The 22,070-nt window shown below is 40.0% G+C and overlaps 2 protein-coding genes across 2 annotated transcripts; both read left to right on the forward strand.

Annotated features, from left to right (window-relative positions):
- Positions 1-1,772: 1,772 nt before the first annotated feature.
- On the forward strand, positions 1,773-3,210 carry uts2d (urotensin 2 domain containing). The gene is made up of 5 exons (XM_068707123.1): positions 1,773-1,895; positions 2,108-2,212; positions 2,295-2,332; positions 2,591-2,681; positions 2,796-3,210. Exons 1-5 carry the CDS (start codon positions 1,787-1,789, stop codon positions 2,819-2,821), a joined length of 369 nt encoding a protein of 122 aa, XP_068563224.1. The 5' UTR covers positions 1,773-1,786; the 3' UTR covers positions 2,822-3,210.
- Positions 3,211-5,320: 2,110 nt separating this feature from the next.
- Positions 5,321-21,821, forward strand: LOC137870588 (uncharacterized). The gene is made up of 4 exons (XM_068707992.1): positions 5,321-5,409; positions 5,708-7,645; positions 14,277-15,990; positions 19,089-21,821. The coding sequence occupies exons 1-4, from the start codon at positions 5,388-5,390 to the stop codon at positions 21,517-21,519; spliced, it is 6,105 nt and encodes a 2,034-aa protein (XP_068564093.1). The 5' UTR covers positions 5,321-5,387; the 3' UTR covers positions 21,520-21,821.
- The last annotated feature ends 249 nt before the right edge of the window (positions 21,822-22,070 follow it).

A 22,070-nucleotide genomic window follows, 5' to 3' on the forward strand; every position in this document is an offset into this window, starting at 1 on the left:
GTCAGAGCACATATAAACAAAAGTGTAACGTTACAATAATAATAATTAAATGCAGTCATACACTAACTGCAAGAAAATGTATTACACTAGATTCAAATCGGAGGCTACTAATTCAACTTGTTATAGAAGGGCCATGCTCTAATTTGAGATTCAATTTGGAAGATATATTATCACACTTCCGGTATAATTCCAGCTCCCGCTGTTTAACTTGACGCAGTTTCCTTCTCAAGGTTCAACGTCTACCTCTGCACGTACGAAGCCTATGAGCTAAAGGGAGAACACCTCCTTGGGCTATGTCTACGGCCCAACATGGATAAAAATGTCTGGAGGCGCTGCACGCCGCTTATGTGGAAAAAAAGAAGGATAAAGTAGAATGACTAAACACGTGTTTGTCTGAATGAAGATGACACACATAACGTCTACTATATGTGCTCCTCCTGTTCACTCTCTCTCTCTTTCTCTCTCTTTCCCTCTTAATGCCACGATCAAATACATACGCACGCACACACACACACACACACACACACACACACGTGATCTGACAGCAGCTGGTGTTATGATTGTGTTAATGTAATTGCTCCCTCTAGTGTTCAACTTCAACATTTCAAGTAGACGGTGTCCGCCACACCTGCACCAATTAATGTTCCTTACTGATCATCGTGTAGTGAATTGGTATTTGTGGTCCATTTACTGGCCAGTCAATAACACCATTAGTAGACACCACGTGACTGTGTCCATACTTAATGCTGAATTAGTTAGGTTAAGGTCTTGGTGCATGCAGCTGACATTTACTTGACATGAACAATAAGCTCCCCTGTTATTTGTTTCCCTTGCTAATAATGTCTAGTTCGTCTTTGTATTTGTAACATAACTGTTTCAGGTGCCCCATTAATCCATTTCATTTTACTGTGTATGACTAATACAACAAATTGGTGATTCAATCAAAGACTCTTTCGGGTTGTTCCTCATTGCTAGTTTTAGTTTTGATCAAGCCCTTGAGCTGCTGCCTCTTCAAAAGCTGAGTGACTCAAGTGATGGATTCATGAAAGGATCTTGGATGTGAGACACTTCACCAGGCTCCTGAGTCATTTCTGAAGAGGTACATGGCAGCTTTTATGAGACTTTACCAGCCAAATTTAAGAGGTGAATTTCAGCAAGTTAATTTTCCCAAATACTGTACAAGCACAATGTCTGTTCTGCTGGCCGAGGTATGAGATGTGATTTCCTTGACGCACAATATAGACTACAGTGACTTAGGAGGTGTTGGCCAGTTGGCTCGGCTGCAGTGATTGATGTGCCTTCAGCTCCAAATCAGTCCTGAAGACAAGAATAAGGAGCTCATATCTGGCTATGATCCACTTAGAGACTGAACCAATTTACTTGTTCCCCAGACCAACACACACTCATGTATCTATTTAAAGAAGCAATTCATGTAAGAGAAAAACACTTGCAAGTGCCAAAACCATGTGATTCTGGTCTCTCATAACCAACAGGCTGATTGATAACTTCTTCACTTGGTTTGATTTGCCCGTGTCAGAGTGATGTAGGGTTACTGGCCTCGCCTACGTCAGATCACAGTATTTCACTCAGACGCTCCATGGTCTATGTGAAAAGGTGGCCTGTTGACGAAACCAACAATGACTAGCAATTGATTTAGTACGTAAGGAGCTGACTGGCCCCTCCTCCTGGCCTCTGAGAGGATAAATATATTGATGTGATGGACTCAAGGCAGTGGATTGCTTGTCTTACTTGAGGCAGTGGTCATAGTGCAGCATAGTTTGGGACAATGAGCACTATGTATAGGGTTACAGTTATGAACTACTGCTTAGGACTCCTGGGTTTGTTACTACTGCAGGGAGTTCTGAATGCTGAGGGACGGAGCATATTCAACCAAGGTAAGAGTGAACAACTGTCATTGTTTCAGGTCTCTATATATACTGGAAGAAGTTGCTGAGGATGCAACTACTGCTCCCTTTACGTCGGTGCCATTGTTGGGTCAATGGTTCCGGTTAAGAGATGATGAAATGGGATGGATGTGACATTGTCTGTTTGTTTTGTGATATTCAGAGTGCTGAAAGTTGCATTTTTATTTGCTTTATATGTGCAGGAAACCATGTTTATAATCCAAAAGAAGACACAGATCCTCAGAGCAAGATTCTGGCACTGCTACTACACAAGAGCTTAGTTCCTGTTGAAAAGGATGATCCTCTAGGTGAGAGATAAAAGAAAATGTTGAATATAGATAACGCAAATGCATTCCTTGCTTTGATGATGACCGGTTTTCCTTTCGGCAGGTCTCGAGCTGGCCAATAAATTAGCTGAATTAGAGGAGGTAAGAAAATTCACAGATTCACCTTGAGGTAACTTTGGAAAAAAATGTGGCCTAGGCAGAAAGCCTTGAATAACCACAGTGTAAATAGATGTTTCCGTATTCTTATTTAAAAAAAAAAAAGTGTATTAATTCTAGACAAGAGGCTTTGAATGAACACCTGTACTACTTCCTTACTAAACGTTGTTGAATAGGAGTGTTGATACTGAGATGACATCTACCTGTCGTGGTGCGTTTAATCCCTCTGATCTCTGCTTGCAGCTGCGGGCGCTGAGGGAGGACCTGGAGATGGAGAGGGAGATCACAGCCAATTTGGCAGAAGGCAAATCCATATCTAGGAAGAGGGGCGAACGTGAGTTAAATTTAGTGCTTCTGGATTAAAATGCATCATGCAAACTGATTCATATTTGCAGTTTAATTCTAACCGTCGCAGTATTAATATTCTGCGTGCTTCTTTCGCCTGCAGCTTGCTTCTGGAAGTACTGTGTCTGACACAGATGCAAGAGGAGGAGGAACACTGTGAAATCTTGCTGCAAAGCCCAACATAGCCTTAAGACTGAAAACACCTGTAATATGATCACACTGTATTCATCCCAGCAATATAGAGTTGTACCATAATCAAAGTCATCAATAAACATTTCCGCCGCACTGAGGTGCTCTCATGGGAGATCGAAGGACTGCAGCTGTACATCTTTAATCTGTAAATAATCAGCTACACACTGGAAATACTTGAGGGTCAGATATGACAAAATGTACTTGACAGCAAAGACATACTAGTATTTTAGCGGGGATTTTATTTGCCTACTGCTTGTGTTTATGTTGCTCTCTTGTGGCCGAATTGGGCGAAACATTTTTTGTACCGCTGCCAAGACGTCAGTCACTGCTTTTAGAATGCACTCCTGTTCATTTTACAAAATAAATACAATTATAACGTGAATCTGCACTTTTTTTATCTTAAGAGAAAATGATTGACGGTGACTTGGTCACTGAATGGACTCTTTTTAGAGGTTTAAAAAGGAGACAATTATTTGCATAACTTTCCGATCAAAAAAAGGACATGTTATTGAACTCTGAATACATCTCTACTCATACCTACTTTTTATTCTTATTTACTTAAATCATCAAATATTTGAATCAGTGGAAATAAACGTGTAAGGAAAGGAATGTGGCACATGTTGCACATCGGCAGTGCGGGTGAAATACTACACAGTGAAGTTTGTCTTTTGGAGGAGGGTGACAAAGATGAGTCTCATGCTTTGTCTGAATAGTGCTGCTGCTGCTGCTGCTGCTGTTCACTCAGAGAATGATGTGATGCTGAATGTGATGCTCAGCTGCATCACAGCAGCATCAAAGAAAGTGTTGACTCTTGCTTTGAGCCAGTGAGTCTTTTGCAGTTATGAAAACATGGACACTATGGTATAACACATAAATAAATAGAAAATAAATCAAATAGAGGACTACATTTTAATTCTATCCCAGTTTTATTGCATTGGTTCAGCAGCCAACAGCAACACACACTCACTCATTGTTACTACCAGCTCTCTTTAAAGACTTTAAGTGACAGCCAACAGTGTGTGTTGCTGTTGGCTGCTGAACCAATGCAATAAAACTGGGATAGAGTTAAAATGTCGTACATAAATGAATTACAATAAATGTTTGAAAAATAGAAAAAGCAAAATAGAAAATATTATTATTACTATATATAACATACAACACTCTGTAAGGAACCACCATAGAGCAGTCTATTATTTTATGTTACGTTTATTAACAGTTAATAAACTTTTTTTAAATTTTTGCACATTGCTGACTTGATTGCCCCTAAATTCAAAGGGGTGTACGCTAACTGACTCAACATGCATCCACAACTTTTGGACAAACTCAGCTAACATGGGATGCTTTTGTAAACCTGTTGGTATCTTCATCATTACTGCCTGGCACTCACTTTAACTGTGACTGTCAGTGAGAGGTCTAACTACAAACACTAGCAGAAGAACTTCCTTTCTCTCCCTAAGGACACACGTGACATGTTGGGAGAAGACACACTGAAGAAGCGATACTGTTGTTGTCAAACATCCAAACTGACTCAATGCAGAAATGGGTGTTATCTGTTTCAGTTTGGTCCATTAACTGGAGCGCAGGCATCCTGTTGAGATAAGTCTACAGGAACTGAGAACTGAGTCAGCATCCTCTGTGTCACTCCACAACAGTAAATATAAGTATGTACCAAAGGCTTAACTGTTTCCGACAGCCCAAGACAAGAAATGAAAACTCCCCAAAAACGTACAATGAAAAAACGAAAGAAATCGTTGGAAAGGCAATTCAAAGAACTTCATCGTGGGGCGGCAGTGGAAACTGACAATTATATATATTATTATGCTGTAACAGTTAGTAAAAACACACATAAAATAAAAACAGAACAATTCAATATTATAAGTAAAGTGTTTAGTGAAAGTGCTTTCAAGCTACAGAGACATTTTAAACTACATAATTAAAACATTTGAAGATTTGAAAAACAGGATTAAGGATCACTTGAGCACTGAATTAACTTGTCCTGACATTGAATTACAATTCTCTGGTTGATATCATTTGCTGATTTGTTTAAAGTTTGTTGTCTCTTTTATCAGAATTATTTTAATGTTTTTGCTGTTTGTTTTCTAAGTCTGTTATTTGTTTGTATGTTGTGCTTGAGTGAAAATGTTACGCTGCCATGACGACCTTGTAAAGAATCAAAATCTAGGATAATCTTGGCTAAATAAAAGTATAAATAAAAATTAAAATACATTCAGTAAAATATGGGTCTATTGAAAGAAGCTTGATGAAATTAGTCATTGCATTCATCCAGTATTATCATATTATTCCAGGTCCACAGCAGGCAAGGTAGGGGGTTAAGGTTGGGCAGCATGACGGATGTGTAGTGTGATGGCTGACTTTTGGGCGGGCATTTTATTGGAGCAGAGGGCAGGGTAACTTTATAGACAGGGTGCTCAGCTCTTTAAGACAGCCCTGAAGAGAAGAGCAGCACAGATCCCAGCAACATAATCATAATATCAAACAGACAATGATGGATTCTCACTTCAGAGGTTGGTAGAATACTTGTTTTGGTTTTAACCCTAACTCAGGTTTGGTCTTTTTGTTATCATTTAAGAGAAAAAAATATCAAAATGTATTGTTATTCTTTTCTATATTCGATGTCAATAATTAAAGTCCAGTTTTGCATTAAAAACTGATACAAATTTAGTTGAAGAAATATGGTGTTGTTTTGGTTAAACATGAAAAGATCATTACTATGCTCTTCTATTTAGGGGGAGACACGTGAGACATACTTAATTTCAGATTTGATTTTGTGCGTCAAAATGTGTCTTTATTTCAACTTTGCAGGCACCTTGTGGGCGGCACTCATCCTCTTCACACTGCCACACCTCACCTGCAACATGCTCTGCCCTGGCAGCTGCCTGTGCATTTCAAATGAAGTCAAGTGTGTCGGCAACACCATCACAGATATACCAAAGCAGCTGCCTGTCCACACATACGTACTGCGGCTTGATCGAACAAACATGAACATCATAAATGAGCAGAGCTTGGCAAACAAGAAGCTCCTGTTGCGTTTCAGTCTGACTCGCAGCCAGCTACACACTATCCATCCCAGAGCCTTTCACGTTGCTCCACAGCTCAAGTCTGTCCAGCTGTCGTCCAATGATCTCTCTGCCCTCCCTGTTCGAGTCTTCAGTCCATTGACCACTCTGGAGGAGCTGCATTTAAATAAAAACCAGTTGGAGAGCATAGCTCCGGATATGTTTAAAGGACTTGAATGGTTGAAGCAACTGGACTTGAGCCATAACAGACTGAGCAGTCTTGCTTCACATGTTTTCTATGGATTGACAAACCTCACCTTCCTGAACCTGGGCTGGAACTCCATCAAGAAACTTCCACCAACCATTTTTCATGATTTGACTAATCTTCGCAACCTCATGATCTATAACAACGAACTAGAGGTGCTAGAAGCTGGGATTTTTGATGAACTTGTCAACCTTGTGGTGCTAAAAATCCATTATAACCAGATAAGCAGCCTCCCACCTCAGGTGTTCTGGTCACTGAGGAACCTGGAGAACCTGACCCTGTCCTCCAACCGACTTCAGGCGATCCCAGAAAAGAGTTTCTACAACATGCCCAAGCTGATCCAGCTTACCATTTACAATAATCCGCTTTTATCTCTACCAGACCAGCTAATGGGTCACATGCCTGACATGACGGTCTTTTATCTGTATAACACCAACCTCACCACTGTTCCTGGAAACTTGTTCGCCAACATGTCTGGACTCCAGAAGCTTAGCGTCCATCTTAATATCAAGCTGAGGGAGTTGCCCTCAGACCTCTTCTGCTGTGTTCCCAATCTTGAGCATCTCTCATTGAAATACAATGACCTCCATTATCTACATCCTCAGCTGTTCTCCAGACTTACCACACTGGGCATGCTGTTTCTTAATGATAATAAGCTGCAGAGCCTTTCAGATAACGTTTTTCAGGGCCTTGAACAGGTTTTGACGGTTCATTTGAAGAATAACACCCTCAAGAATCTTCCAGGAGATATTTTCTTGTCAAACACAGTTTTGAGTGATCTCACGCTGAGTGGCAACCCCTGGAACTGTGTTTGCAGTATCAGAGGTATTGCCAAATGGATAAGACATAATGAGCATGTGGTTCTTGACAAAGATGATGTGATATGTCATAGTCCAACGTACCAAATGCTCCGAACCGTTGGCTCCCTGCGTGATGAGGACTTCTTTTGCGATGGTACAACGTTCAGGACATATCTTTCTACACATGAGCCGATGAAACCATTTCACACCATTTCAACCAGCGGACAAACATCAGCTGTAGCTTCAACAACAGCAATGCCCACAACAAGATCAACCACCATTCAACTAGCTACCCAACAAGTCACCATCCAAACAAACACTCCAACTGCAAAACCTTCTGCCATACATACTACGATCCCACCAACAATTCTCCAATCTCCCACCACCACTCTGCCTAAAGAAGAGTTTCTTCTCATCACCGAGACTCCCATGTCACCTACTTTCCATGACACATTGGTGGTTGAACAGGGGCCCGAGTTTGTTCACCACAACCTTCTCAAGGGCTCGGTGTACGTGTGGTTTCTGCCCTCGGATGCAGCCTTGACCGGGCTCCTCACGTTCTGTCAAATCCTTCTTGTGGCCACAGGCTTCTTCGTCATTCTTGCTGCCATGTTTTGCATGTATCTCCTCAACAAGACAATGGATAAGCTGAAGGCTGAGTTTGAACATCCTCCAGGGTAACAAAACATGTTATCAGGCCTGGTGCACAAGAGACCATCCTGTCCTTTTTCAAAGGCTGCATTTTATAAAAGATCCCTCTTAGGTGTAGGTTTTCTAGATGTTGTGTTAAGTTGTATCTTCAAGTGTTACTTTAAAACAGTCAGACTTGAAATTTTAGATTTATGGGAGTTATTTTAAGATAGCAAAGAATTACGGTAACATAATACAGTATTTAATATCATATAATACAGTGCAGTACATAATACAGTATGTTAGCCTCTAACCAGCTATACCGATTTTACCACCTGTTTGTTCATAATTTTATATAATTTATATAGAGCTGTAATTTATATAGAGCTGAATCAGTCAATAAAAAGAAAAATAATCCGCAACTATTTTGAGAATTGATCAATTGGTTTCAGTCATTTCATTATTAACTTTTCAAATGTGATGATGTGCTGTTTTTCTTTGAAATAAATGTAAATCAAATAGCTTTGTGTTTGGGACTGTTGGTCTGACAAATAAAGCCAAATTAAAGGTAATTTATGGGGGTTGTCATGAGCCTTTTTTTTCTACTTTTTAATATTTTCTTCACCAAACAGTTAATGGATTAATCAGGAAAATATGTGGCATATTAATTCAATTGTTGGATTTAAAATAAACATAAAGTTAAACTTTCTTTCTATCATCTTGTCTTTGCTAAGGTGCCATGTGCATACGGGAGAAGTTTGCCTTCAAGGGTTTCTGCCAGAAATATCAAAATGTGATGCATACTAATGTGTAAGCTACCCACATTTAATGTATCTGTTTTTCTTATGTAGAGTGCAATGTTAAGCTTCATAAAGCAAACTCAAGCTTATGTGGTCAAAATTGATCACAAGTGGTTTGTTTCCCTCTAGCGGTGAAAGCTTCAAACTGCGTTAAGAGGCATCACAACTCAAACACATTGTTTGCTGTACTTTTGAGTAAACAGTCTGAATTAATTGCATTATGGTCAAATGTTTGACGCTTCTCAAATATTTTAAGTTCTTTCATAAACTTGTGCCAGGGCACCAGTCGTACTTGAGAGAGTTACTGGAACCATACCTCTTATCTGAGTTTCTCATCTTTTTGGAATGTGGGAGGAATGTGCATTTCCAAAATGAATCATGTCTTGAATACTGGGAAGTATAACACCATTATTTTCGTAACAACCTTCAAAACAGGAAGCTCTGATTACTCTTCCTATTGTAAGACAGCACACAAGCCTCCATTACGAAACAATATGCACACAGTTATGATTCCCTTTTTTTGGAGCAGTCCAAGATCACTAACAACATAAGATAACTTATATAGCCATAAAATGATTGAAAATAGTTATTTTTCATTTTATCCTTAAGTTTTCATACAATAGAAATAATACTTTTTAAAATGATTCTTTCGTGGGCAAAACAACAGAGACGTTTCAACTGCTGGTCAAAAAAGCTTTCAAATATTTTAAAACCGCAGAAAAAGACAGCGGATGCCACGAATTCCATGAGAAGTGATTGGACTTTAAAACAAACAGCAAACAAAAGAGGATGAATTGGTGAACAGCGCCCAAGTTCATTGCTATGGCAACGGGTGATTAGGCCTTTCCAGTACGCTGAGCTCACACAACAGTGGGCATACACACACACACACACACACACACACACACACACACACACACACACACACACACACACACAGACAGTGAGAGAGGTGGAGAGGAAATCATACTGCAGCGTTCACAGGAAATATCTGACCACAGTGGATAATAAGAGGATTTTTCTTTTAATCCAGCCTTTATTTGTCTGCGATGTATTTACTTTAACCTGGTATTCAGTGGGATTTTCCACAGCACATTTGTAACTCTGGTCATAGCAGACTCTCTACTGTAAAGTAGAGCGGTAATCCTCTTAAGTCCAATAATTAACTGTTAGAAAGAATTTTGACATCAACTAAATACAAATGGAGCAAAACATTTTGCCCAAGACAGCTTCAACATTATTTTAAGGGTTCTGTTTTATCATAAAATCAAGTTCTCTGAGTTCTTAATTCAACTATGGAATTATTCCTTTTGAAATATTTAGGGGAACAAATAAAGTCATTATATTACTACATAGGGTTGTTAATGGAAACCTCATTAACGAATCAATTTAGTGCCATTCCTACCGTGACTCTTGCTCAACTAGTTGCAACGCTCCTAAAGCTTTTTTCTTTCAGCTACTGAACAGCACCTCAAAATGTGAAAGGATGTTGAAAGAGAAGACTAGTGTCAAAGGGGAGAAATAAAGTAAAGTATACTGACATATTATAACTTTTCTTCATCTGTCTGCTCACTGCTGACCTTTTGACCTCACTCAGAGGGGAACATGAACTTCTGTAAGACTGTGAGACATTGCCTGGTTTCACTGGAAATGTACTAGCTTATAGTTCACAGGCTAATGTGGGCTGTGGTCAATGCAAAAACAACAAGAGAGACTCTCATATGATTGATTGACATACATCATGTGTCATAGCTGACTTGACTGGCAGGCTTGCCAACCTCTGAGCTGACAGCATGTTTACTGGAAATGAAGGTAGCAGCGCTTAAACAGTACTCTTTATCCTTAACTCTCGAAATAAACTATGTTAGAACAACTCATGACACAACAGTAACTCCTAACTTGTCACCCAGTCTGATACAGTATATGCCCAGTTTATGAGTACGAGCTGTTGCAGCAGTCTTCCAGTATCTTTACAGTAAACCAAAAAACTGTCTGTACGTTAACTCCACCCTCTTTATCTGATTCTTTTTTGTCATGTTATAACACAGATGGATTTACTTATGGCAACTCAGACGCAGCAGAACACTTGCTGCTCAGCCTTTTTTGTTTCATTGATTTATTGAAGAACATGTTGTTCCAAATTTTAGCACCAAAGCTAAATCCAATTTAATTTACATGAACAGCTTGGGGAAAAAGCAAACACACTATTTTCTGAACAGGGATAATTTTTAAAGGCAGTGTAATGTTTTTACTTTAAATTTTTTGGGGTACAATCCAGATATCCAGATATCCATGGTCTCATACACCCACATACTTGATATGCACACAAACAGAAGTCCTCCGTAACAGCAGGAAATCATTTTATCCAGAATTATACGATACACAAAGCATTTCATTCATTTTCCCAAACATGATTGCACAAGGGTTCATTATAGATTAATAATTTCTGCAACACAAGTCAGACTGAACAGACATTTGCAGGTTGTGTGGTTGTTTTTTGGATCAACTTGTAATCTGTAATTCCCTAACTGTTGGATTTCTGAATGTCCAAAACTGCCAAATGCCCAAACTCTCGGCTTACAAGTATACCGGGGACGTCATACCAAAGATATGTGCAGCTGGTACTTAAATGTGCGCACCCAAGGGGGCATGTACACACAAAACAATGTCATGAATAAAAACCTAAAAAACAACTTCATTGTTTTTAACTAAACCACATTCTCACCCTTGTTGTAACCCTAAGCTCCAACACAAAAATACTTTTTTCCTGGAGGGAAAAACATCTAGTTATATTATTGAAAACATATGGCTCCCCTAAGAGGAAGCACAGCTCACACATACCCAGCATTCAAACTAGCACAGACACTCTTACAGTAAACCCAAATCACCAGAGGGTGGGGCCTCCGCTTGCTAACTTGATCCCCCACACACATTGATCCCCCACCACATTTAGCAAAAAATGTGAGCTTGAGTGTGAGAGAGGAAAAGAGGGGGCAGGGGGTACAGCTGGGTCGCTGAACAGTGCCACTGAAGCCTCAGAAAGGACCTGCAGATTTCATGAGCTCAGGGCAAAACCAAAAAACTGGTTGGTGAGGGGAATCCAGTGATGACGAAGAGCATGAAAATGTGATGTGTGAGAGTTCAGATGGTGCTGGAAACTTTCATCAGAGGATTTGTGAGGTTGAGAAGGAAGGGAGGACGTACATAAAAGATAACCACACCAACCCTCTCTCTGTTCACTCAATCGTCAGCCACTGCGAGAGGTAAGTTCTGCAAAACGGCATGCTGTCTTGATAAACAGAGTGCTGATTGCACTTATACTTGGGACATACTTGTCAAGGATAATGATGCAGGAAGATGAAAATAATCTGAACCTAAATAAGATAAGAATAACAATCAATAAGCTATAACAGCAATATGTCTGTGTGTACTTCTGTGCATAATTCAACCCTTGATTTTGCAAAATAATGTATGTATTTATGTGTAAACTACAATACTGCCTATAGGTTTGCACTGAATTAAGTGAATCTTTTTATTTGAAAATGTGCTTTAGTTTGGATAACTTGAGTCCTAACACTATGTTAGAGAAAGTGGTAATCAAAAACCTTATATGTCAAACATGAATTAACTTGACTGGCTTGACTGATGGTCACTTTCCTAGAAGTGCTGATCCTTCAGCTATGGCAAGGGGTAAAAAAAACTATTATAATTAATGGTGAACTGGAAATGCTTTAGCCATAACACTGTACAGCAGAGCTCTCCAGGCTGTGCCAGTCAGGAGCAGACAGTGGTTTTGGTTGAATGTTGCATTATATATCAGAGAGGAAATGTGGTTTAGCTGTCAGGTTCTGCTGATTTTGTTTCTAGAAGCAGCGTTGCTAGAATGTGTCATGTGTCGGAAAGCTACTAAAGCTGCTTAAATCCATTGTTACAAACAGGATTTTTTCCACACATTCAAGGGAAGGGGAACTGTATACAGATGACACATTAAATAATGGACATCTGACTTTCTGGTAGTTGCGTAATCAAGTACACATACTTGACTTAAATGTGACCTTTGACTTTCTGCATTCACAGAAGTAAAGACGAGGGAATTGGTGATAGTGATGAGACTAATGGTAGTTGCCCCCCGAAAAACTAATTATTAATAGTAAGGAAAGAGTACTGGTAAAGTAGGAGTACCGGTAGGATGGGGAATACAGAAAAAAACATATTCAAAAATAGTTTAACTAACAATGAAAACATAATTTTCCATCTCACAGCAGGGACCCAGCACCCCACCTCTTGAATGAAAGCAGATAAGTAATAAATATATTGGAAATGGACACAACTTTGATGCACAATTTTATGACCCTCTATCTTTGATGTGAAAAAAACAAACAAAGAAAAGAATGAATGAAAGAAAGAAAGAAAAATAAATCTGGTTCTTCTGATGCAATTGAGGGACATTGGTCTCTTTAGAAAGTTACTTCCTCAGAAAGACTCTCTCTGCACCCTAATACATCTCAGCCACTGAGCAACAACTCATGCTTGCCAACCTTAAGTTGCAGAACTTTAAATGGATTTGTATGGAGAAGCAGGTCTTTATATTGGCACAGCTTTGCCGTTGGAGCCTCCTGAGCCATAACAAACAGCAAGCACAGCCTCCGCCACAGCCTCAAACATGTGCAGGCAGTCCGTCATGTTTAGATGCACTGTAGACACAACACAGAGATAATTGCAAACCAAACACTGTGTCCATATTCAATGAGAATATACTTTGAGGTTTGGGGATTTATTTCAAAAACATTCTGCAGCAAACTTTACATGTGAGCTCCAAACACACTGATGAATAAATAAATGGTTTTAATGCCAAAAGGTTGCTAAGCAAGCTTGTTTACCAGCCAACCCTGTTGGCAATGTTGATGAAGCCACAGGCAACAAAGTACAACACTGAATCAGATTATGCAAATGTCTCATTTTAAGTTTAAACAGGAATGCTGATGCTGCATGTAAGAACTGTTACTAATTAGAGTTGCCTTCAGTATAACTGCCTTATTATGGTGATGATTTAAATTGCAGAATATCTCCTTTGTGGCTGTTCTGTCGTTCCTCTTTTACTGCCCTGGAAACTAACAACTGAGGAACATCAAGTCTCAAAAAGTAGTGCGGTGAAAACAACAAATGCAAAAATGCTCCCTGTGGCTTAGGCTTAAGTTTAGAGTAAAGCAGTTCATGACCAAGAATAGACCCTATTATCGTTAAACACAGCCAACAACTTGAAATTTTAATTACTTTTCAGAGCTGCAAACATTTATCTTTTGTAGTAGATTTCAGTGCTTTATCTCTTTTGTTTTGTGTTCCAAGCATTTTTGGCGAATCCTACAATCAGTGAGCTTTCAGACAAAGATACTGGCATGCACATGTGCAAAGCTCAGCACATGTACTCCTCCACTTGAGTATTGCCCTTACATAATGTTGGGGGACTTAAAAAAGACAGATTTGTAAAAAGAATGAAAGCAGCAGAGGCCAACATGACTTTGACCTGACTTTTAGACGCTAGTTTGGGTCAAGCTCGAAAGACATGGTTAATGCATGGTCTGTCAAACACCACACTACCATTGTACTGGCGTTCTTTAAAAAAAATTGGAATGATGTAATTTGAGTATCTTTCTTAGACTTGACTCCGGTCCTCCAGTGCTACAAAGGGAATTGAAAAACTTTCACAGGAGTGAAATGCTCCCAGTGACGAGTTAATTGTGAAGTGCACCTTAGAGGACAAAATAAGGCGTATTTATTATGTGATGACCATGACACAAAGCCCTTTGCCATCCATGTAATTGTGATTCATCATAACTAACCTTGACTGTAACATAACCATTTCTTTTGTTCTAGGTTAAATAATGGACCTGCCCCTGACACTTCATGTGCTCCTACTTCTCTGTTCTATCAATGCTGTTGTTTGGGCGTGTCCGGATGAATGCGAATGTCAAGAAACCAAAATCCTCTGCCGTGGCCTCTCAGATTTCCCCACATCTGTGCCGTCATCTACCACAGCCCTCTACTTTTCCAATTGCACCATCTATTTCTTGAAACCAGAACACTTAACTGATTTTTCTAATGCCCTTAGCATCCTTGTGATTAAAGACACTGTTTTGAGGGAAGTGCACACTGGCACATTTAATTCCACTCCGAACATAGGTGCCATAGGGTTTATTACCACTGAACTGCAAGATCTTCCTGAGGCTGTGTTCCAAAATCTACAGAAACTTAAGACTTTGAATCTAAACGGCAACAAGCTCCTCGTACTTCGCCCTAGCTGGTTTTCCCGGTTGGCAGAGCTGAAAAACCTTGACCTCAGTAAGAATCTTTTCACTTCTGTACCTGTGGACACTTTTCACCCTCTTACTGAGCTGCAATACCTTTTTCTTTCGGGAAACAATATCAGTCAATTACCTAGAGAGACATTCAATGGGCTTTCTAAGCTGAAAGTCTTACGGGTTAATAAAAATTTGCTACAGGAACTCCCTCTTGGCAGTTTGGATGGCCTTGGCAACCTGGAGGAACTATCCCTACATGACAATTTTATCACTCATCTCCACCATGACCTGTTCTCCAAGACTTTCAAACTCCAGAAGCTGTTCCTCTCCAACAATAGGCTCACATCTCTTACACAAGGGATCTTCTTAAACCTGCCCCTTCTTTCCCAGATCTCCCTGTATGAAAACCAGCTGGAGAGTCTGGGACCAGGAGTGTTTGGCCCCATGGCCCTGCAAGAGTTGTGGCTGTATGACAACAAGCTGAGCCATGTGGAGGATGACACATTCAGGAACTTGACTCAGTTGCGTCTCCTGGTGCTCAGTCGCAACCAGATCAGGTCTGTATCCACCAGGGCCTTTGGAGGTTTGGAGCAGCTGGGAGAGATATCACTTCACACCAATCTGCTCACAACCCTGCAACCTGGGATTTTCCAAGGTTTGCCAAGTCTAGTCAATATTTCCCTCGAGCACAACGCCATCAGCTCCCTACCGTCGGGCTTTCTACAAGGCCTGAGCAACCTGGGACAGATAGACCTGCGAAATAACTCCCTTCCCAACCTGCCACAGAAGAATCTAGATGCCCTCACTGTAGCAAAGGAAGTTCTCTTGCAGCAGAACCCCTGGAGGTGTGACAAGGATATCCTGCCGCTAAGAGACTGGCTGAGAAAGCACCAATTCAAGGTCAACCAAACGCTTGTAGTCTGTGAAACACCTTTCAGTCTGAACGGTGAGATCATTGTTTTACTGGCAGATGAGAACTTCTTGCCTCTTAACTCTACAGAGGAGCCTGTGTTGACCTCGACAGAGTGGAAGAGGAAACCCCACACTCCTCCAACTAGACAAAGCACTTCCTCACCTGCGGTCAAGACCACCCCCACATCAGAGCATGAAGAGGTCACCAGTGGAGGCCAAGGAGAGACGGGAACAACTTCTAATGATACTTCAATCATCCTCATCCTCATTGCTGTAGTGGCCACTGTCATCATCAGCACTGTCATCATCAGCTGTGTGTGTTGGAGGAGGAATAAGAGAGGCAGCGGCAATATAGGCCGCAGTAATAAGAACTCTGTGCTGTAGCTTAGACCACCCAATGTTAGCAACCCAAGAACTTTTAAAGCCAAGGGAAAGTACTCACTGATTACTGTGGTTTACTTGGAAAATGTGAAGCCCTTAGAGTCTCTTCAGATGTACCAGCTAAAACAAACAGGTCAACTTTTGAATTTATTAGCTTTCCATTTTCAATGATCAAATGTACCAGCCAGCATCCCTCTTCATGTGTGCTGTAAAAATAGAACAGACATTGCATGTACTAATGGTAAAAACAGCTATGGTGCCATCTTGTGGGCAACCTGGATATTTTGGTGAATGTAAACTCAGATGCACTGAAAAAGTGTACTTCTTACAGTAGAATTAAGACTGCATGCAGTATTAGTATTCCATTTTTCAGAATTAGTAATTTTGCAGTTTGAAAATGTGTGTTTGTGCTAACAACTATACATTAAGGAGACAGTTTTACTTTTATGCAAAATGGCTATCCATGAAAAATCAAAACATGTCATTTTGACTCCACTGTAATACAATTCATCTAATGGTTTCGACACTTACAATGCAAAATGCTACTATACATTGAATAAATGCACTACTTTTAGTGAAAGCAATCTTACCTTGTGTTAATCATTTACTGAACTAAGCAGTACTACATGCAAGTTTGACCTCCTGAATCTGATGGCAAATCCACTGTTATCTACACATTATTCAGTGAGAAAAGGAAGATAAAATTCCCCTTAAATGAGGGTTAAGTTATATGAATAGGAAGTAGTATTATGCTGGCATACTGTATACATTGCATGAAAATGAAGAAAGACAATAACACATCTAAAAGTATTGAGATTATGTTTTTACACAGTATGTGGTCTACTTTTTGCAGTATGATGGTCTTATTGTGATCACTACATTGCCATTAGACAAACATTTAATCATTTACTGGCTTTGTTGATTGTACTTAGTTTGCCGGATGTCCAGAAGAACACAAGGAAGTTTAGACTGAGTAGACACAGCATTGCATTCACAGAATTCTGTATTTTTTTGTAATGGAGTGATGGTGTACATTTATCCCTGGTGATAACTACAGTCACTTATCTTACTTATGTCTATATTCCTCTCCATTGCATTAATCATAAACAAAAGACTGCCATCTAACTAAATGGATTCAGGAAAGTGTTTGAAACATTTAGATAAAATCCAAACATTCCACCCTTTGCTTTTCCTGCAATTACCGATGCCAGCCAAAACAACTGAGTCAGTCGCTGTAATGTATGTCTAATTATTGCCTGACAATAACAATGTTCTAAGAAGGAATTTAAAATAAAACACAATCAACAAACTGGATATAAAGGCTTGTGAAATGGAGGTTCCTGCTTTTCCTGATGTGGAAACAGATGCATATGTTAAAAATGACTAATGTTTGTATACCATAGAGTATGTTCAAGGGACAGTGTGTACGTTTTTAGAGGGATCTGATGGTTTGTGGCAGGTTGTAATTAACCAAATACCTCTCAGCTCAGCCCTTCTCTTTCCAAGCGTCTCAGAGAACTATGGTGGCCTAGGTAGGGAAAGGGTATCGTTACGATTTTAGTACAAGGGGCTAGCTACTCTTATCAATACTTGGCTCTACATGACCAAAAAATTGTTTTAAAAAAGATGTACAAGATTTTTAAAAACTTAAAGTTATTTATAATTTAGATATTGCTATGTATTGTTTCTAGAGCAGCAACAGTTTTAAACAGCAAAGTAACGACATAAAGTAATTAATGTGTCACTGGAAGTGTAAAATGTCAATAAAATAAATGACATTTCTGAGTGAAGTTTTTGAAGAATGAAGAACACAGACATCTGTCAATATCAATCATTCCTCCTGTCTTCTGTCCTTCTGGCTGCTATGTCTCAGCTAGCAGAGAAGTAAGTGAAAACATAGTGGTGGTGGCTGAATGAATTAGGTTTCACTTTCATTTTAATGTTCACAGATGTATTGATAACGTATTGGCTTTTCACTGGCAAATATTTTATTGCACGTACAGTAACAAGCATAGTTTCCGTCAATTCGAGTCTCCTTCACTTCACCACAGCGGCATGTCTGCACGTGCTTTGTGTGTTTGTCTATGTGTGTGTGTCGTTAAAGGAGCTCAGCCCAACAGAGAGCAGAGCAGATACACGCTGCTGCGTGATGATAAATTACATGATAACATTTAAAAGTACTAATGAAAAGAACCAGTAACGTTGGGGTTTATCAATACCACAGTCTTTGCTTATTTAGCACTAAGGCCCATTTAATACCGGGTTTCAGAATGCATCCCTACCTTCAGACAACTGAAAACAGAAAAGTCTCTCACTGGAGCCAGTGTCCGTTCTAGGCTGCAGTCGAAACATGGCGGTGCAAGATAGCAGACTCCTTGGAAGATGACCTGCTCCCTACGTAGATATAAATGGCTTTTTCTAAGCTAAGGAAAACATAACAATTCATTATACTCTGATTATATCACAGTCATGAATATTATATTCAATATCTGCCAATAAACACTGTCCCTTTAATGTTTAGAGTGTGTATGAATTATAAATACTTAAGCTTTTATCTGTAGTTTACGCTGCTATCCTAGGTGAATAACCTAACACATCAGATGATAGATACTGCACTAAAATCAGTGGTGAAAGCTTAATCATACATCAATTCCAAAACTATTGGAGCTTTGCTGCAGAGAAGGGAAGTACATTTTCATAAACCTTCCACTCTTCCTCTTATCTCGAGCAGCAGAAGTGTGTTACACCACGCCTCACATAGAAAGCTACACTCTCCAGTCCTGCTGGCCTTCATCGATACAGGAGAGAGCTAATGATATGTGGCTTGTTTGTGACTCCTCACTGCTCTAACAACCGGTTTCATGGGACAGAAAATAAAAAGGTAAGTTTTGGCATTTGACTGTGACAGCTCGTTGAGTTATTGATAACTTGGCATAGCAATGTTTTTTATGACATTAGTGATATTTGAGCACACATATGCTATCACAAGGAAGAGAAAATGAACACTTTCTTTCTAAACTGTACACAAGGTCCAGGTAAATCTACTCAATTCTAAAAGTTCTACATTTTTTCTTTTTCTTTCCTTTTTTTAGTGAATAACCATGTCAAGAGGAGAAATCATTGTTCTTTTTCTGTCTTTACTGTTTGAGCCTTCATTGTGCCAAAACAAATGTGAAAAGGAAACAGACTGCCCCAAAGAAAACCAGGATGTGTACAGTTCAACGACAACAGAAATCCCACGCTTGCTGAGACCAGCTGTGACGGAAGTTTTCTTCGTGGCTAGCCAGATTAAAACAATCCCTAAAGCAGCCTTTGTTGAAAACCAGCAGCTTGAAAAGGTGGAGTTCATGAACACCAACACGACATCTATTGAGCCTGGAGCTTTTGATGGTTTGTCAGACCTCAAGCATATCGAGATCTCCAGCACTCCATTAACGTCGATCCCAGTGGGAGTCTTTAAAGACCTCAGCAACCTGGAGAGGATAATACTAAAGCTAAACAAGCTTCGTAGTCTGGAGAAAGGCTTATTTGACGGTCTTGAAAAAGTGATAGAGTTGCAGTTACATGGGAACGAGATAGAATCGATTGAAGACGGGACTTTTGATAGTCTTGAGAACCTAATAATACTCCATTTAGCTAAAAACAATCTCTCTGCTGTATCTGCCAACTGGTTCTCAAACCTAAACAAACTGCAGACTCTACGGCTTTACGAGAATCAGCTGACCACTATTCCTGATGAGATTTTTCAGAATTTGACAAATTTGAAGGAAATTGGCCTGCAAGGAAACAAAATAGCAGACTTGTCACCTAATCTTTTTCCACATAAAGACAAACTAAGTAAACTGCTTTTGGATAGCAATCATCTGACTAGCTTACCTGAAGAATTCTTTGTTGGTTTCCCTCAAATTAAAACACTCACTCTACAGAAGAATAAACTGACAAGTCTACCACCTGTGCTTTTTGGAGAAATGCCTAAATTGACAGACTTAAGTCTCAGTCAAAATAATCTCAGCATTCTTCCTAAAGGAATATTCAGCTCTCTGAAGAAACTCAAGAAGTTAGATCTGTCTAAGAATACCTTGGTCACCGTGTATCCCGAGTACTTTGAAGGTCCTGAGAATCTCACAGAGCTAAATCTACAGAACAACAGGATACAATCGCTGGACACAGATGTGTTTGAAAAGCTACAATCAATTATCACACTCAAGCTAGCTCACAACAACCTCCAGACGCTTCCTGAGGATATTTTTGAGTCTTTAATTAAACTGAAAAACCTTTACCTCAATGACAATCCGTGGCACTGTGACTGCAATCTGATAAATCTTCACCGCTGGATGAAAGTCAACTCTGAGAAGATCATGTCTCCTGTTATCTGTGAGTATCCAGAAAATCTGAAAGGGCAGGAAATCAAATTATTACAAGAGGATCAATTTATTTGCCCCACTCTTCCCCCAACAACACCCACGACAACTACTACGGCACTCCCAACCACAGAACCAACAACCACCATCCTTACTACCACAACACCACTTCCTACAACACCAACCACAAGTACACCACCCACAACCACCACTACACTCCCAACCACAGAAACAACCACTACCCTAACCACTACAACATCAACAACCACTTTCCCTACTACAACAACCACCCCCGTCACACAGCCAGCCACAACCACCTTAACAATACTAACAGCTACTGTTCTGCCAACAACCATCACAATTGCATCCACCACCACTTTGACAACAATTCCACCCACAACCACCATAACTACTCCCACAACCATTTTGACCACAACTACACCCTCGACAACTACACCCACAACCACTATCGCCACAACTACCCCTTCAACAACTACACCCATAACCACTATGACCACAACTACACCTTCAACAATTACACCCATAACCACTATGACCACAACTACACCTTCAACAACCATGCCCACAACTACTAGAACCACAACAACACCTTCAACCACTAAGCCCACCACCACTATGACCACAACTACACCTTCAACAACCATGCCCACAACTACTAGAACCACAACAACACCTTCAACCACTAAGCCCACCACCACTATGACCACAACTACACCTTCAACAACCATGCCCACAACTACTAGAACCACAACAACACCTTCAACAACTATGCCCACAACCACTATGACCACAACCACCGCCCTCACGACGACCCAACCAACCACCACCCAAACAACGACCTCTCCTCCACAAACCACTTCAGAGATCTTCACCTGTCCTATGGAGCCGGTCACTCAAGAGCCATCGCCTTCCTTCACATATCAGTACAGAAAGAAAGTTGAGGGGTGCAAATCTCAGATGATGATCTATACAGCGCTGCTGCTGGTGATGATTGTTTGCACACTGGCCCTGGCTAAGTTCACCCTGTCTCTTTACTGCCTGCTGCAGCCCAGGGAGAGGACAAACCACAGGGTCAAACTCACCCGTTTCTCCCACAGGAGAGAGGTCATCTTCAGGCCTCTGCAAGAGGTAGAGACTGTAGGACTTTAAACAACTGAACTTTAGAGAAAGCTCACTTTGTTGCCATTGACAGTAAATGAGCACATTAGCAGCCATACGACTTCCCAAAGCATCTTTGGGTAAGATGTTGAACACGATAATAATGTAAGCTATAAATTTCCTAATAGTATATTTTTGCTGATTGCATTCTTTAGCAGGTTGTACATATCGTGTGGCAATTTCACATCTGGAATTTTTTGTGCTGTAAAGTATTTCTGAAAAAAAAGAGATATATTTGTAAGCATAATAATGTGTTATATGCATAATACCTTGTACAACTATTAAAAAACATCTTCCTGGAAATCTGTTTGTCATGTTATGGCTGAAATCCAGGCACAACAAACACTGTCTTGCAGCAGGGGGAGACAGAGATCCACAAGACTTCAAATTATCATTCACAAAAAACAAGAGGAGCTTAGGAAACTATCAATGCCATCTAGAATTGGTGAACAGTGTCTGCAATTTAGATGACATAGTAGGTTAAATAAAATGTATGGGCTTGTTTCTTCTGCTCAAGTTAAGCATTACAGCTTTATTTTTTC

The sequence above is a fragment of the Cebidichthys violaceus genome, unplaced genomic scaffold (assembly GCF_023349555.1).
Source record: "Cebidichthys violaceus isolate CVI_PGR_0920_01 unplaced genomic scaffold, fCebVio1.0.p SCAF_13, whole genome shotgun sequence".
Classification (NCBI taxonomy): domain Eukaryota; kingdom Metazoa; phylum Chordata; class Actinopteri; order Perciformes; family Stichaeidae; genus Cebidichthys; species Cebidichthys violaceus.

What these genes read in the sequence shown, in the direction of transcription:
- uts2d (XM_068707123.1), top strand. Translation starts at nt 1,787, where the DNA reads ATGAGCACTATGTATAGGGTTACAGTTATGAACTACTGCTTAGGACTC. An exon ending in ACGGAGCATATTCAACCAAG is followed by an intron (nt 1,896 to 2,107) that starts GTAAGAGTGAAC and finishes TTATATGTGCAG; the next exon opens with GAAACCATGTTTATAATCCA. An exon ending in TGAAAAGGATGATCCTCTAG is followed by an intron (nt 2,213 to 2,294) that starts GTGAGAGATAAA and finishes TCCTTTCGGCAG; the next exon opens with GTCTCGAGCTGGCCAATAAA.
- LOC137870588 (XM_068707992.1), top strand. Translation starts at nt 5,388, where the DNA reads ATGATGGATTCTCACTTCAGAG. An exon ending in GTTTGAACATCCTCCAGGGT is followed by an intron (nt 7,646 to 14,276) that starts AACAAAACATGT and finishes TTCTAGGTTAAA; the next exon opens with TAATGGACCTGCCCCTGACA. An exon ending in AATAAGAACTCTGTGCTGTA is followed by an intron (nt 15,991 to 19,088) that starts GCTTAGACCACC and finishes TTAGTGAATAAC; the next exon opens with CATGTCAAGAGGAGAAATCA.